A 14,578-nucleotide genomic window follows, 5' to 3' on the forward strand; every position below is an offset into this window, starting at 1 on the left:
ACTGTTTTCTATGAATGATAAGAAATATTCATGAGAAACAGAAAAGAAGATAAAAGGCAGAATTTTTGTGTTGGGCTGCATGGTTTTAGTGCCAGTGACCAAAATAGAATAGGAATTCCTTTTTTTAAAAAAAGCATTCAGGCGGAGACTCTTTAGAGAAATTTTATTTCATCACTGGGATGATTTACAAAGGTGATGTTGCCTTATCAAGTATATTCTTACACCGATTCCAAGGATGTCAGAACTTGGGACTCTATAGAATGTCGGATGCAGTTTTTCCACTCAGCTTACAAAACGTTTACAGCACTGTTGATATTTGATTCAACTTGGAAATCACCACAGCTGAAATAATGGGTGCTGTTCTCTGGCACTGGAAGTCGACTGAGCAGGACTGTTTAGGGCTTCAGTGCAAAAACATACCGACTTGGAAACGATGAGACTTCAGCTGTGAGTATCAACAGTATCATAACTGGAATTCCAAAGCTGCCCTGCTACACCAGTGAAATGTCACTTCACCAGAATACGGGTAGGTTTGGGGTGGAAAGAATGAATATATGCTCTGCTGCACCCAGTTTGTCTTGTAGGGCTCCCTCTCGAGACCAGAATTCAGTAATTATCTATTTGTTCAGAGCTAAGCATCTGTTTCAGTGGTGCACCTTTCAGCAACATCTCTATATCATTCTCTTTCGTCTAATTCTGCCTCCCTCAACTAGGTGCCCTCTGGAGGTTTTGCACTGCAACTCCCATCATCCATCCCAGCTGATACGGTCGTGCTAGCTGGGGCTGATGGGAGTTGTAATCCAAACATCCAGAGGGCACCAGGTTGGGGAAGGCTGCTCTAATTCCAGACCTCGAAGGCTCTGTGGACCATAACAGAGAAGAGTGAAAAAAGAGCATGCACATGTGGTTGTTGCTGTAAAACTCTGCTATATTTCTCTGGCCAGAAATTACATTGGAGGGAGGCAGAAAGAGGGATCAAGTTAAGGCCAGGGGAGGTCATCCAGGAAAGCAATTTACACAGGGGTAAGGTCTCATGCTGCAGCAGCAGCCTTTCGGATTGCCACAGAACCCTCTGCCCATAAAGCTGAGCATCCCAAGCTGTGCCCATACCCAAGGGTCTCTTCTTGTTGCACCAGGGACTCCTCGCATAATGCACACTAGGACTAAAGAAGGCTTCTGAATGTTGTACACACCAGGCATCTGAAGGTCAGCATTGATAGTCCCTGAAGATATCAAAGGAGCAGCATCTATTTTGCCATATGAAGGACAGTCTGTAAATATCGTGCCACACAGAGGAGGGCCGGGATCTCTTCTCGATCATCCCAGTGTGCAAGACACAGAATAATGGGCTCCAGTTGCAGGAAGCCAGATTTCGACTGAACATCAGGAAAAACTTCCTAACTGTTAGAGCGGTATGACAGTGGAACCAATGACTTAGGGAGGTGGTGTGCTCTCCAACCCTGGAGGCCTTCAAGAGGTAGTTGGGCAGGCACCTGTTGGGTCTGCTTTAAGTTGGATTCCTGCACTGAGCAGGGAGTTGGACTCGATGGCATTAGAGGCCATTTCCAGCTCTACGATTCTATGTTTCTATGATTCTATGATCTTCACTGCCCAAGCAGGGACTTCTTCATAACATTGTATCTGGAATCACTTCCCTCCCTGTCTTCATATATGCAGTGGTGGCTGGTGACTCTAGGTCAGCAGAGCAGTAGAATCTACTTCAGGTTTTAATCTGAACTTTCAAGGAGCGGATTCCACTTTCAAGGGCAAACCCTGGAGCGGATTCCACTGCCCCACTGACATGGAGCCACTAGCCGCCACTGTGTATATGGCTGAATTCTTAAGACCTCATCCAGCAAGCCCCTCCTCCTCCTCCATCTGTTCCAGGATCAGCCTTACCCCGCTGCCACCCAGTGCTCGCTTATTACAAGCTGAAGATGGACCACCATGTTATATGTTTTTTCCCCATGTGTTAAATTTCTCTGACACCTTTCAAAAAACATACCTTCAAAGCAGCTTATAATCTATAATTTAAAATCAAATCTAATTTAAGAACACTGAAAAATGGAGCAACAGGAAAACACGACCACCTTGATCCAGCAAGAGAGATCCATGTGCATTACTGACAGACGTGTGCAGCTCGATGCCAACCCACATCTGCATCACACTTCGCATTGGCGCATCAATGAGTAGACTGGATGCATCTTTTTAATGCAGGTGGGTGTACGCATCCTTATCCAGGACTGCCTGTTCTTATGTGCAACTATTTCCTTCAACTAATCCTGGATCAGAGCCAACATCAATAAAAATGAAGCAACTAGCAGGAAAACCATAAAATAAAGTACCAGTAATTATAAACTACAACAGAGGCCAAGAAACAAAATTAGTAAATAACAAGTGAGAGCAAAATGCCTAAGCAACACACTCTTCACCAGAAACCTGAAGCTACAGATGCCTGGTGGGCTTTCCTGGTGGTGAATTCCAAAGTCACGGGGCCAGGACAGAAAGGGCCCTGCTATAGACAATCCTAAATCAAACCTCACACAGAAATGGAACACAGAACAGACCTTCACTGGCAGGTCCTAACAAGCAGAGGAGGGCCTTGGGGAGAAGCGGCTCCTTAAGTGATGCTGTGCCCAGGTCATGTCGAGTACATTCTCTATAGCATCTGGAACTCTGTTGGTAGTTGGTAGTTGGTAGCCTCAGGAGGGGAGAGTGTTCTTGCACTCGGGTCCTGCTTGCGGGCTTCCCCCAGGCACCTGGTTGGCCACTGTGAGAACAGGATGCTGGACTAGATGGGCCACTGGCCTGATCCAGCAGGCTCTTCTTAAGTTCTTATGTTCTTATGGTACTAAGCCCTGAAGCTTTCCAGCTTGATAAGAACACAACATCTTATGCCCAATTCCAACCAATGACCTTGAATGACCAGAGATGAAATTGTACCAGTTGGTGGAGTGGGAGTGATGGAATACTTCTAACCAGGAGAGGGGAAAACCCTCTGCCAAAACATAGCTGGGTCCTTAATGGCTGTTTATTATCATGCAAAACGATGGAGCAGAATAAAAGAGGCCAAACTGGAAGAGGAAATGAAAATGAACCTAAAGGGATGTGAGCTCTTTTATTTGAAAAAGAGAACTATTTAGAGCTTTTTTAAAAAGGGGGGAGTAGGCAACAACTGATAATAATTCCATGCCTGTATTAGCGATAAGCTTTGAAGTACAGCAGGAAGCTATAACTTCAGCATTTCAAGCTATCAGCTGCAGCCACACCTCTCCCTCCTGCTGAAAAGAGATGAGGTTTTAAATATTGCAAACTGCACTCTTTGCTTTCCAAACCATTTCCACTAAATAATTTAATTATCCTTTGCCTGTTCAAATGGAATTCAGAGCCAGAGTTAAGCGACAAGGGATTGTATGTCGGTGGAGAAAAGCAGATCTGAATTTTTCAAAGAATGAAAAAAGGCTGCTGTGTCCAATTCTAGGCACCCACCTGCACAAAGAAGAAAGTGGAGCATGACCAAGGTGATTAGGCCTGGAAGCTGATGCCTGCAGGTGGCTGTGGATGTTTTGTCTGGAAAAGAGAATTGAAGGGGAGACGCGATCGCAGTCTTCAAATATATCTGAAGGGTTCTTACACAGGAAACAGTGCAGGCTTGTTCTCTGTGGCCAAAAGAGGAAAAACCCTCAAAGTGGCTGGCCAGTAAACATTCAAAAATGGAAAATGAAGTAGTTTCATTGCTGCCCGATGAGTTTCGGGTGACAAAGACCCTTTATCAAGGGCAATCTAGTGGAAGTCTCACGCTGCTGTCTCATCGGTGCAGCTCGAAACGTGTCGGGCAGCACTAAAACGACTTCAGTTTCCATTTTTGGCTGTTTACTGGCCAGCCACTTTGCGAGTTTTCCCTTTCTTCATCTGGTGTACATTTGGGGTGGCTCCCTCCTTGCTTGCCCACCTTGTTCTCTGTGGCTCCAGGAGGCAGCACAAAACAACGGGTGGAAATTGCAGGATAGCAGAATTCAGACTAACATCAGGATAAACTTCCTAAGAGTACAAGCAGTTCAACAATGGAAGAGGGGCTGTCTTGAGAGCTGCAGCGGGGCAGGGAAGGTTAGGGCCTCTCCTTTGCAAGAGGTATTTCATCAGAGGCTAGACGACCAGCCACATGTCAGGGATGCCATAGCTGCATCCTGAGCAAGGGGTTTGACTAGCTGACCTCAAGGTCCCTTCCATCTCTATAATGAAACATCTATGGTGTTTCCAAAGCTTCACAAAACAAACACTTTTGTAAGACATTTTATAAACAAATAAATATTCAAAAACACACGAAATGGAGTTTTTTTTCTCTCTCTCTCTCAGCAAAACCAACTATTAAGCAAGCAAGCACAGGCTTCTTCAATCTGATCAGCAACCAATTTTCCCGAGGGAGGGAGGAGGAATGCTGAAACCGGAGGGGAAGGGCCCCTTCCTTTGGGAGGGCAATAGCTCAGTGGGTAGAGCAGCTGCTTTGCATGCCAAAGGGCCCAGGTTCCATCCCTGGGGCCACCAGGGATGGCTGGAAAAGGCTCCGTCTGAAAAACCTTGAGAGCTGCTGCCAGTCAGCGTGCAGACAATACTTAGCTAGGTGGACCAATGGCCGGACTGGGCATGAGGCAGCTCCCCAGGAAGTGACTGTTGGTCATTATGACCACTCTCTGCCCCACCAATTCTGAAATGGCAATCCGAGGAGAGGGCTCATGTAACTAAGGCAGCGAGAGGGATTGTGCAGTTGGAAGACATCCAAGAAGACCACGGTGTCAAAGTATCGCTCTGCTCTTGATGCTCAACACGTTCCAATAGCATCTTTTTCTAGGAATATATATATATATATGATTTATATCCCGCCCTTCCTCCCACAGCAGCCCAGGGCAGCAAACAAAAGCACTAAAAACACTTTAAAGCATCATAAAAGCAGACATTAAAATAAATTAAAACAAAACAACTTTACAAACATTTTTTTAAATTAAAAAAAGCTTTGAAGACTTTTTTAAAAAAAAGATAAAAACACCTATTTATTTTTTCAGAAAAAGGGTTTAAAAGCATATTAAAAAGCAATTCCAACACAGAAGCAGACTGGGATAAGGTCTCAATATATATAAATATATAAATCTAAAACACATCCATACAAAGATGATGCTTTAAAAATGTTTGGGCCATCTGTCGGGAATGCTCTGATTTGGATTCCTGCATTGAGCAGGGGGTTGGACTCGATGGCCTTGTAGGCCCCTTCCAACTCTACTATTCTATGATTCTATGAATAGCTAGTGAGCCTCATTTTCAAATGAAGGAAGAGGCACTTTTTACAATGCAAGTCTAAACAGCAAGCCCTTAATTTCAATATCACCAGTACCATTTTTTTTACCATTTCCCTCCCCAAAAGAGAAAAAGATAAACCCCACAGAATTTAAGTATCTTCTTGTAAGCAGGAAAAATCCTAAAGTTATCCATTTTTAACATTGTCAGTAACGCGAGTCCTCATAACTCAAAAGGAGGTTAATTTAAAAATTGGACATTTTGCTCACAGAAAGCCTCAGTCAGTGGAAACATCACCACCAATTTCATCATGGTGTTTTGCCAAACAAATTTTCATGTTTGCCACTTTTACCATTGCGGCTGGTTTGTCGTAGTCAATGTTAATTATATCAGATGCCTGAGCCTTTAATTTTGGGTTACATTGATATATAATGAATTTACTTTAACAAGAAAGTACTTGACAATGTACTGTTTATTTTCTGTGAATATATTTCTTTATAATACTGTCACCTGTAAAAGTTTATAATGCATCTGTAGAATTTAATAGGCGACTGAGGGCTTACAATAATAGTAAGTGCTATAAACAGCTTAACTATAAACTTGAATTACCATGATTTACTTAACGTTCAGTTTAAACAATGAAAGAAAAATATTGATAAACAAAGGTAAGCGTCTTTGCTGCCACCTCCTCCTCAGCTGTGACTAAGACTGATCAGTTTTCATGTTAGCTGAGACTGGCTGTTTTCCTTTTGGAAAGGAAAGGAGAGAAGCAGCTTTCAGTGTCCCCCATCCCCCACCTCCTCTTTGGCAAGCCCTGAGTCCTTAATGTGGGCGAGACTTGGCTTGCTTCCTTCTGCAAGGAGCTTGGATTATTCAAGTGGAGAGGGGTGGCACAGAGAGAGAGAGAGAGAGAGAGAGAGAGAGAGCTGTACTGTTGTGCTGTGCTGTGTGTAAAGTAAAAAAATCAATAAAAGAACAATATATTTGAGGGAATATTCGAGGAGAAAAATCTGGTGTTAGGGGAAAGCCACTGAAGTTTGGAGCAAACAGAATTGCTCTGCAAAGATGGAGAATGTGCAGACCATTGAAAACTCTGATGCTAAATCCAAATTCAATGGAATTTTGGCCCATCTCTATTACACAGAAGTAAGCATATCAATGAGAAAGGCTTAATGCAGCTCTCTCCCTGATCTGCTACTGCACTATATTCATTGCGGGGGGGGGGCTGAACAGCCCTTTCCCCTTCAGTCTGGTGGGACAGTCCAGAGTCAGTCTCATCCTGCTTGCTCCCCTTGGCTGCGGAAAACAGACGTTAATTGCACCTGTATTTCTATCATTGTTGCACACCTTTTACATTGCCTCTCCCCTTGCCGCTTAAATAAAGCAGGATAGGCATTTAAATAAGCAAATGAAGAAGAGGTGTGAACACTGGTGGATTGTGCCCATTAGTTGTGCTGGATCCCTGAATGTCCAGTAACATAAAACAACGGAGCCAGAAACGTTCTGATCCCCAACATTTTCAGCCCCAAGCGTGCACCTTAATAACCGCTTTAATCATGCAGCAATCAAGCAGAATCAAGTGATGCATGAACGCACTGCTGGCAAACTATCTGCCCTGTTTAATACATCAGCAAGAATCAATTATTTATTTTAAATGAGTCCCCTGATAACTAACCTCCCTGTGCCCTTCCATGCCCCTTCTAAAAAGCACTTGTGCTGGAATTTGTAAAATAGGCAGCTTTTACAGGTATTTTCCCCTACAATCCCTTCCCTCCAACCTACTCACCCCACCGCCTTCCTCACAACTGCTCTGAGTAACTAACCTGGGTAAATTTTGATGCAGCACAGTACCAAACCTTCCTCCACCAATCTATCTGGGCACAAGACTACCCCATACTGGATGTATGGTATACTACAAAGTAAGATTTACACAATAACCTCTCACAAGTCACGTTGGGTGCCCAAGGGGGGAAACTGTCATGGTATACGTGCACGTTTTGCACTAATTAAAACAGATCACAATATACTGTGAGGTTTTTCTTTGCCTGCACAACTGAAGTGAATAGGAGCTGTCTGCTCCTGTGTTCCATGTTTCAAATCTGTCTTCCGCACAGTTCGGCCACAGCCTGCCATCTGAAATGGCCAATTCATATTGCTTCATGAAAGGGCCAGCTCTGATTGTTCTGATTCCTGTTCAGAATTCCTCCAGATTACGATCAATTTATATGCTAATTCCAGGTGGCTCCACTGAATACACAATATGCCCAAGCCACAATACATCCAAGGCCATTACCTGTCATTGCCACATCAGCTTCTGTGGAAGGAAGGACGGTTCAGGCCAGGCCTGTTGCTAAAGTCCAGGAAACAGTGACTGTCAGGAGATCTTTGCAAAGGTTTGCTTGAAGCGGAGAAAAAAGACTGATGGGGCCATTTATTCCATCTACAGTAGGGCCCCACTCATATGGCAGGTTAGGTTCCAGACCCCCACCGGAAAGTGAAAACCGCCGAAAAGCGGATCAGCTGTAGCGCAGGGGTCTGGAGCCTCACCCGCTGATCACGCCAGAGGAGGAGAAGGTCAGATCTTCCCCTCCGCGGGCGCGATCAGGTCGAGCAGGAGTCTGATCACTCCAGAAGAGGAGCAGATCAGCTGTGTCACGCTACAGTTGATCTTCCCCTCCTCCGGCGTGATCAGCTGGAGGGGGGGCTGGAGCTCCCCGCACTCCAACTCATCGCACCGAAGGAGGGCTGATCTTCTCCTCCTCGGGGGCGTTCTGCTGGCACCGTATTAGTGGAACGCTGAAAAGCAGGGCGCCGAGAAGCGGGGCCCTACTGTATACTTCTTTATTTCAAATGAAACACTGCCTCCAAATGGAAATTTACCAAGCAATGTACCTTTTTCCGGGCCAGGGTCAGCTGGGAGAAAAACAGCCAGCAGTGACTGGTGCCCAATGGGACTGGCAGGGCAGAGGGCAGGGAAACCAACAGAAGGGGCAGCCACAGCCCATGGCAGAGAATTTTGCCCACATCCTCCTCCCTGCTAAGTTCTTCAAGGTCAACGCTGACACTGAGGAGGAAAGTGGCAGGCAGGGCCACCCCCTGGACTGGCTGCAAGTAGGAAGGCAAGCAGCTGGTGGAATGCTGTGGGCAGACTCAGGCTGGTGGGGCAGTGCCCCATTTGCCCTAACGGAGCCAATGGATTTATTCCTCCAAGGACCCATCTCTGCATAGTGTCAGCAAGAAGAAATAGGGAAAATGAGCTTGGTAGTGGCTAGCACCCATGACATCACCAACACACGTTTCCCCTCCCCAAAGCAGCTTCACAATATATATTTATGTCAAAACATACATGGACCCATTTCATTTTCTTTTTTAAGGCAGTCAAACCACTTGACACATGAGAGGAGGGGCAAGACTCATTTTCGAAGCAGCATCCTACCTATTCTTCAAAGAAAGTTATACAGCCATGCTTACACCCCAGGTGAAAAATCTACTGCCTTGAAATGTTCTTCACTTAACCCATAAATGCTCAGCGAACCCCAATAGGATCCAGCCAGCACCAAAGACAACCCAACACCCAACGCTGCAAACTTACTGAGCTGTAGAGATACCCCTCTGCATTCATGGCCACGTAGAGGCCTGCCTTCACACCCTGGATAGCCACCACACGAAGACCCACCGGAATTAGATTGAAGAGAGCTGGCAGAGAGAAAAGGGAGAGAGAAGGGGTTAGCATGAAGAAAAAGAGAGTCATCCAGCTCACTAGTCCAAGACAAGAAGCATCCCACAGCAGGCTCCCTCTGCCCCTATTCTCCACGGATTGACCCAGCCTTCACCAACCTGATGAACATCTGGAGGGCACCAAGTTGGCCAGGGCCAGTTTACCCTATTTGAACCAGTCCACAATTTACTCCAAGTAGAGTCAGGAGCAAAAAAAAAAAGATGGACCAAACTCCCCTATGAGGAAAGGCTGCAGCGTTCGGGTTCTTGTTGCTTCTTTTCGTTTAGAGAAAAGTCAAGTAAGAGATATGATGAAGGAGTATAAACTGATGCATAGCATGGAGAATGCGGATAGCGCTTTCCCTGCTTCTCTCATGGACATCCAATGAAGCTGAACGTTGGAAGATTCAGGACAGACAAAAGGAAGGACTTCTTCACACAGCGGAGGGTTAAATTAGGGAATTCGCTCCCACAAGAGGCAGGGATGGCCACCAACCTGGATGACTTTAAAAGAGTGTTAGACAAATGCATGGAGGGCAAGGCTGTCAATGGCTACTAACCAAGATGGCTATGTTCTATGCTTCCGAATGCCAGCTGCCGGAAGCCGCAGGAGAGGAGTGTGGTCTTGCACTCAGGTCCTGTCCCATTGGGGCATCTGGATGACCACTGTGCGAACAGGATGCTGGACAAGAGGGGCCCCCTTTGGCCTGATCCTGCAGACTCTTCTTATGTTCTTTAATGTACATAAGTCAGACCACATGAAGTGATGCAGTCACAGAAGGACTTTGGGAGGCTCTCATTCGGATGAGTGAGGCCCTAGATGTTCGTGCCAAATGCAGCCACAAGGCTGACTTACCCCATTTGGGACCAAGTGATGTGCCACACATTACCATCCAAAGAGGGGACTGCCTGGGATACCATTAAGTCCAGAGTCTAAAATGACTACACCACTGACAATCTGAAGGTAGCCATTGTTAAGCCAACAGAAAACAGCAAAACCAGAGAAACAAATAGCCCACTGGGCTTGGGTCCATACCACCCCGGGGCAGTCACGACAACCTTCCCCGCCCTTCCTCCCAGAAGCAGACCAGGGCAGCATACAAAACATTAAAACAAAACTTCATTAAAAGCATCTTTTTAAAAAAGCTTTAAAAACATCTTCAAAAGCAATTCCAACACAGACGTGGAATGGGATACGGTCTCTGCTTAAAAGGCTTGTTGGAAGACGAAGGTCTTCAATAGGCGCCAAAAAGATAGCAGAGATGGCGCCTGCCTAATACTCAAAGGGAGGGAATTCGGCAGGGTAGGTGCTGCCACACTAAAGGTCCGTTTCCTATATTGTGCAGAACGAACCTCCTGATAAGATGGTATCTGCAGGAGCCCCTCACCTGCAGAGTGCAGTGATCGACTGGGTATATAAGGGATAAGACGGTCTTTCAGATATCCTGGTCCCGAGCTGTATAGGGCTTTGTACACCAAAACTAGAACCATGAACTTGGCCTTGGTAGCTAATGGGCAGCCAGTGCAATTCTTTCAACAGTGGGATAACCTGTTAGCGATACTCTGCCCCAGTGAGCAGTCGCGCCACCATATTTTGCACCAGGTGCAGCTTCTGTACTAACCCCAAGGGCAGCCCCACATAGAGCGCATTATAGTAGTCCAGTCTGGAGGTTACCAGTGCATGGACAACAGTGGTCAGGTTATCCCGGTCCAGAAACAGCCACAGCTGTCTTACCAGCCAAAGCTGGTGAAAGGCACTCCTAGTCACGGAGGTCACCTGGGCCTCTAGTGACAAAGATGGATCCAGGAGCACCCCCAGATTACGGACCTGTACAGCCTCTCCCGACTCAGATGTTACAGAGTAATAGAGCTGGGTGTCATCCTCATGTTGGTGACACCTCACTCCAATCTCCTGATGACCACTCCCAAGGGCTTCATATAGATGTTAAACAGCATGGGGGACAAGATGGTACCATGCAGAACCCCCCAGATCAACTGCCAGGGGGCCGTTGTGGTATTTGTGGCATCAGGTGTAGGTCAGGTAAAGACATGGCAGGGATTGGCTCAAAGGAACCCTCTCAGTGCCCACCAACTGATCACTACCAACAAGGCAGAGAAGGAGCCCCTTTGAAGTCCATTTGGGCCCATCAGCTGAGATGGAGCTGAATACTGTCACTACCAATCAGCTGATTGGCACCGTCAGAACACCTCCAGAAGGGTTGCTCACAGCACCCATCAGATGCTTGGCATTGAGAGGAGTTCCTTTGAAGGTGATTTGTCAGCTGACTGGCTCTGACACCACAACTTTAAAAGAGCTCACTCTCTGAAGTTGCCATTTTGACATCAGGTGATTGACAGGTGGGCAGCCAAGGGGTGTGGTAGATAAGTCCTGCCAGCTGGATCCAGTTCCCCACTCCTGTCTTAAAGTGACATGCAAACCGGGTTACTGGAATAAAACAGAGCAGCTAAACCTGTGCTCTGGACAGATGCTTCAAACCACGCCTGTTCCGATTACTTTGAATTAAGCACATCCGCGTTGCCTTGGCCTTATCGGTGGCTAGTTTTGTTGGACTTTATTGGTGTGTTGTTAAATGCAAATGTTTGTTCAATTTGGATGACAATCTCCTATTAAAATATATTTTAATATATTGGCAGTGAAACAACAACCCATCAACAGCTGAAGCACAGCACTTAGCCAACAGCTCTAAGACTGTTCCCATTTCCTCTGGTCAGCATCCCATGGCTGCTTTTCATTAAAAGAAAAAAAGGTAACATCTCTCTCCCATGTAACATCTGGCAGCGTACCTCTGAATAATAATTCCTGGGCATCACAAGTGAGAGGGTGTTGCTGTTGCCCTCAGGCCCGGCTAGGGGGCTTCTCACTGGGATATCTGGTTGGCTGCAGTGAGAATCGGATGCTGGACTGGATGGGCTAATCTGACTACAGGGCTAAACTTCTCTTCTTACATAATTTGGCTCTAAGCTGGTGGTGGTGTCCATTGGATTTCTTACCTGCCCTTCACCATAAGGTCCAGGGCGGGTTACAACAATATAAAAACACAACATTAAAATCAGTTAGAACAATTTACAATCGGAAAAACAGGGTCCTAAACGATATATCTTAGGTATCAAAGGCCAGGGTAAAGAGGTGCATCTTCAGCATACGATGAAAGCTGTAAAATGAAGGTACCAGACACACCTCTGAAAAGACAAGTGCAGGCTTCATCTGGAGAATGCAGTCTAGATAACAGAACAATTTCACATGTGGAGAAACATCACAAATTTAAATATGTGAATTATTTTAAACTTTTTTTTTAAAAAAAGAATTACCTGTTTGGGCCAAGGGGTGACCCCAATCTTGATCTCCTCTGTGAGAAGTGGCCAAACTTCATAGTGAGTTCTGCCAGTCTGGCAGAAAACTATTTCTAAATGTTTGGTTCTACATCAGTGCACCCAAACCTTGCAATTAACAAATCTATTTATAAGCACTTTTGACTGAAAAAAATGGATCACATCATTACTGATAATGAAGGTAAATGGCTGCCATCACTCACTCGCTGCAGTCCATTTATCTTGTGATGAGGGACTGTCTCAAAATTGCTGAGAACAGGAAGGATAATGTTCCTCAGTATCAACAAGGAGAATCTCACTGCAGAATCAACTTTTGAAGCTCCCAGATTACAGACACCTCCACCATCATCCCCAGTTTTCAAATCAGGGCCTGAAAACGTGACCCGTACCTAAGCCTGCATATATACAAAAAGCCAGGATTCAAGTAACACCCCTCCACTGCCAAAACAGAATAAGGTTCCCTCAAGCCAAAAACATGATCCTTCATTAAACTGGCTCTTTGCAATGCCTGTTTCCTGCGCTAACACCCACAGTCAGCACATAACCTCCAGTCCCCCAGTGGGCTGATTCAGATGCAGCAACAAACCATGATTTCTCAATAATATACCAGAGCCATTATAAGTCTCAGGCTCCTCTGTGTGCGAAGGGGAGGGTGTTTAGAGGTTACGTTCACTTAAAAATAGTGTGGTTTGTCAACTCTGTTTTCTAGCTAAATGGGGGTTGTACAAACCATCATTTCCCACATTCGACAAAATATTTGGTCCAGAAGCTTTCCTCCCCTTGCAAGTGCAAGGTTCATGCACATAAGGACAAACTGTGGTTTGCTGTTGTGTCTGAAGAGACACAAACAGAAAGAGCTATCAGGGAGGAAACAAGAACCCCCCACCTGTGACCCTGGATCATGTAAACGAAACTGAATAGAAACAGAAGCAATCAAGGAAACAGACAGGGACAGAAAGTGATGTTCTGAATAATTCACGCAAAGGCTGCCTGGTCGCATATTCCTTATTTGACCTTGTTGTCGGCTAATTGTTTTGCTTTATTGTGTTTTGAGCTGTAGGGTAAATCTATTTCCTGCAAGATGGCATCGTACCCTTGCCTGATGAGCAAATGATGCAATCTCTGCAGACGGCAAGTGGGAGGCCGGCAGACAAGTTCTGCAAAAGAGACCTGGGAGCCACAAGACAGAATGGAATAGTTGGATATATGCAGAGCAAGAGCCGGCTAACACAACCACTGTACTACTCCTTGAGGGTTGGGGTACTCATTTAGTCAATTTGCGAGCCACTGTTCCACATAAGCATTATTGGTGCACAACTGAAAGAAGATATCAATATAGTAAAGTACGATGATCAATGACATCTGTCAAACAATAATTAAAAACAGCTATAAAAGGGGCTGAGATGCCTGGGCACTTCACCTGGTACCAGAATGACATAAAAATGGCACCAGAGGAGGTCCTGTGGGGAGGGCATTCCATATATTTTATTAAGGAATAATAAGGAAGGAAGGGCGGGGTATAAATAAAATAATAAATAACAAATAAATAAATTTATATCCTGCCTTTTATCCCAAAAGGAGTTCAGGGCAGAAAAATGTGATAAAACACTAAAGACATCTTTAAAACAAAACATCTTAAAAACAGTTCCAATACAGGCAGCCTTCCTCAGCCTGGTGCCTTCCAGATGTTTTGGACTACAACTCCCATCAGCCCCAGCCAACTCGTTTCAGTAAGATCTTACCCTGCCTACATCACTGTAAAGGGCCGAGCTTTACACAACTTGACGTGCAAGGATCTGGCTTGGCTCTGCCAGTTCTTAGCTCACAGATTATTGGGGGAGGGATAAATGTCATGAGCCTCCCAAGAGCAGATGGATTACAATGTGCACCTGATGACTGTTAATTACCAAAAAACCCTTAAATGTTAACAGGTCTCCTTATTTAAATAACATTTTCATGTGTTTTGAGGGGGGGGGAGTAGCTGGGATTGCATCAGACATGCTGGGAGGCGCTGCTGTTGCTGCTTCCTCCCACCAGAGATGTTTGCCTGGCACAGTCAATCAGCACTGCCATATCCGCTACCGCGGAGCCCGCAGAAACACTTGCTCGGATATTCTGCGCACCAGCAAGGGACGTGGCTTTGCATTCCTTCCTTCCTTCGCTTCAATTAGCCTCAGCACAGTGTGGCTGCTCAGGCACATCGCAAGCTGCCTTACACCAA

The 14,578-nt window shown here is 45.6% G+C and overlaps 1 protein-coding gene across 7 annotated transcripts in view; it reads right to left on the bottom strand.

The window, feature by feature from the left end:
• Window positions 1-14,578, bottom strand: part of FGF12 (fibroblast growth factor 12) — a 291,558-nt gene that overhangs the window by 64,601 nt on the left and 212,379 nt on the right. For all 7 annotated transcript variants that reach the window (XM_061634545.1, XM_061634543.1, XM_061634546.1 and 4 more), the window contains exon 3: window positions 8,882-8,985. In XM_061634545.1, the coding sequence (XP_061490529.1) occupies window positions 8,882-8,985 (104 nt within the window). The remainder of the gene's footprint in view (window positions 1-8,881; window positions 8,986-14,578) is intronic.

Source organism: Rhineura floridana, chromosome 7, assembly GCF_030035675.1.
Source record: "Rhineura floridana isolate rRhiFlo1 chromosome 7, rRhiFlo1.hap2, whole genome shotgun sequence".
NCBI classification, from domain to species: domain Eukaryota; kingdom Metazoa; phylum Chordata; class Lepidosauria; order Squamata; family Rhineuridae; genus Rhineura; species Rhineura floridana.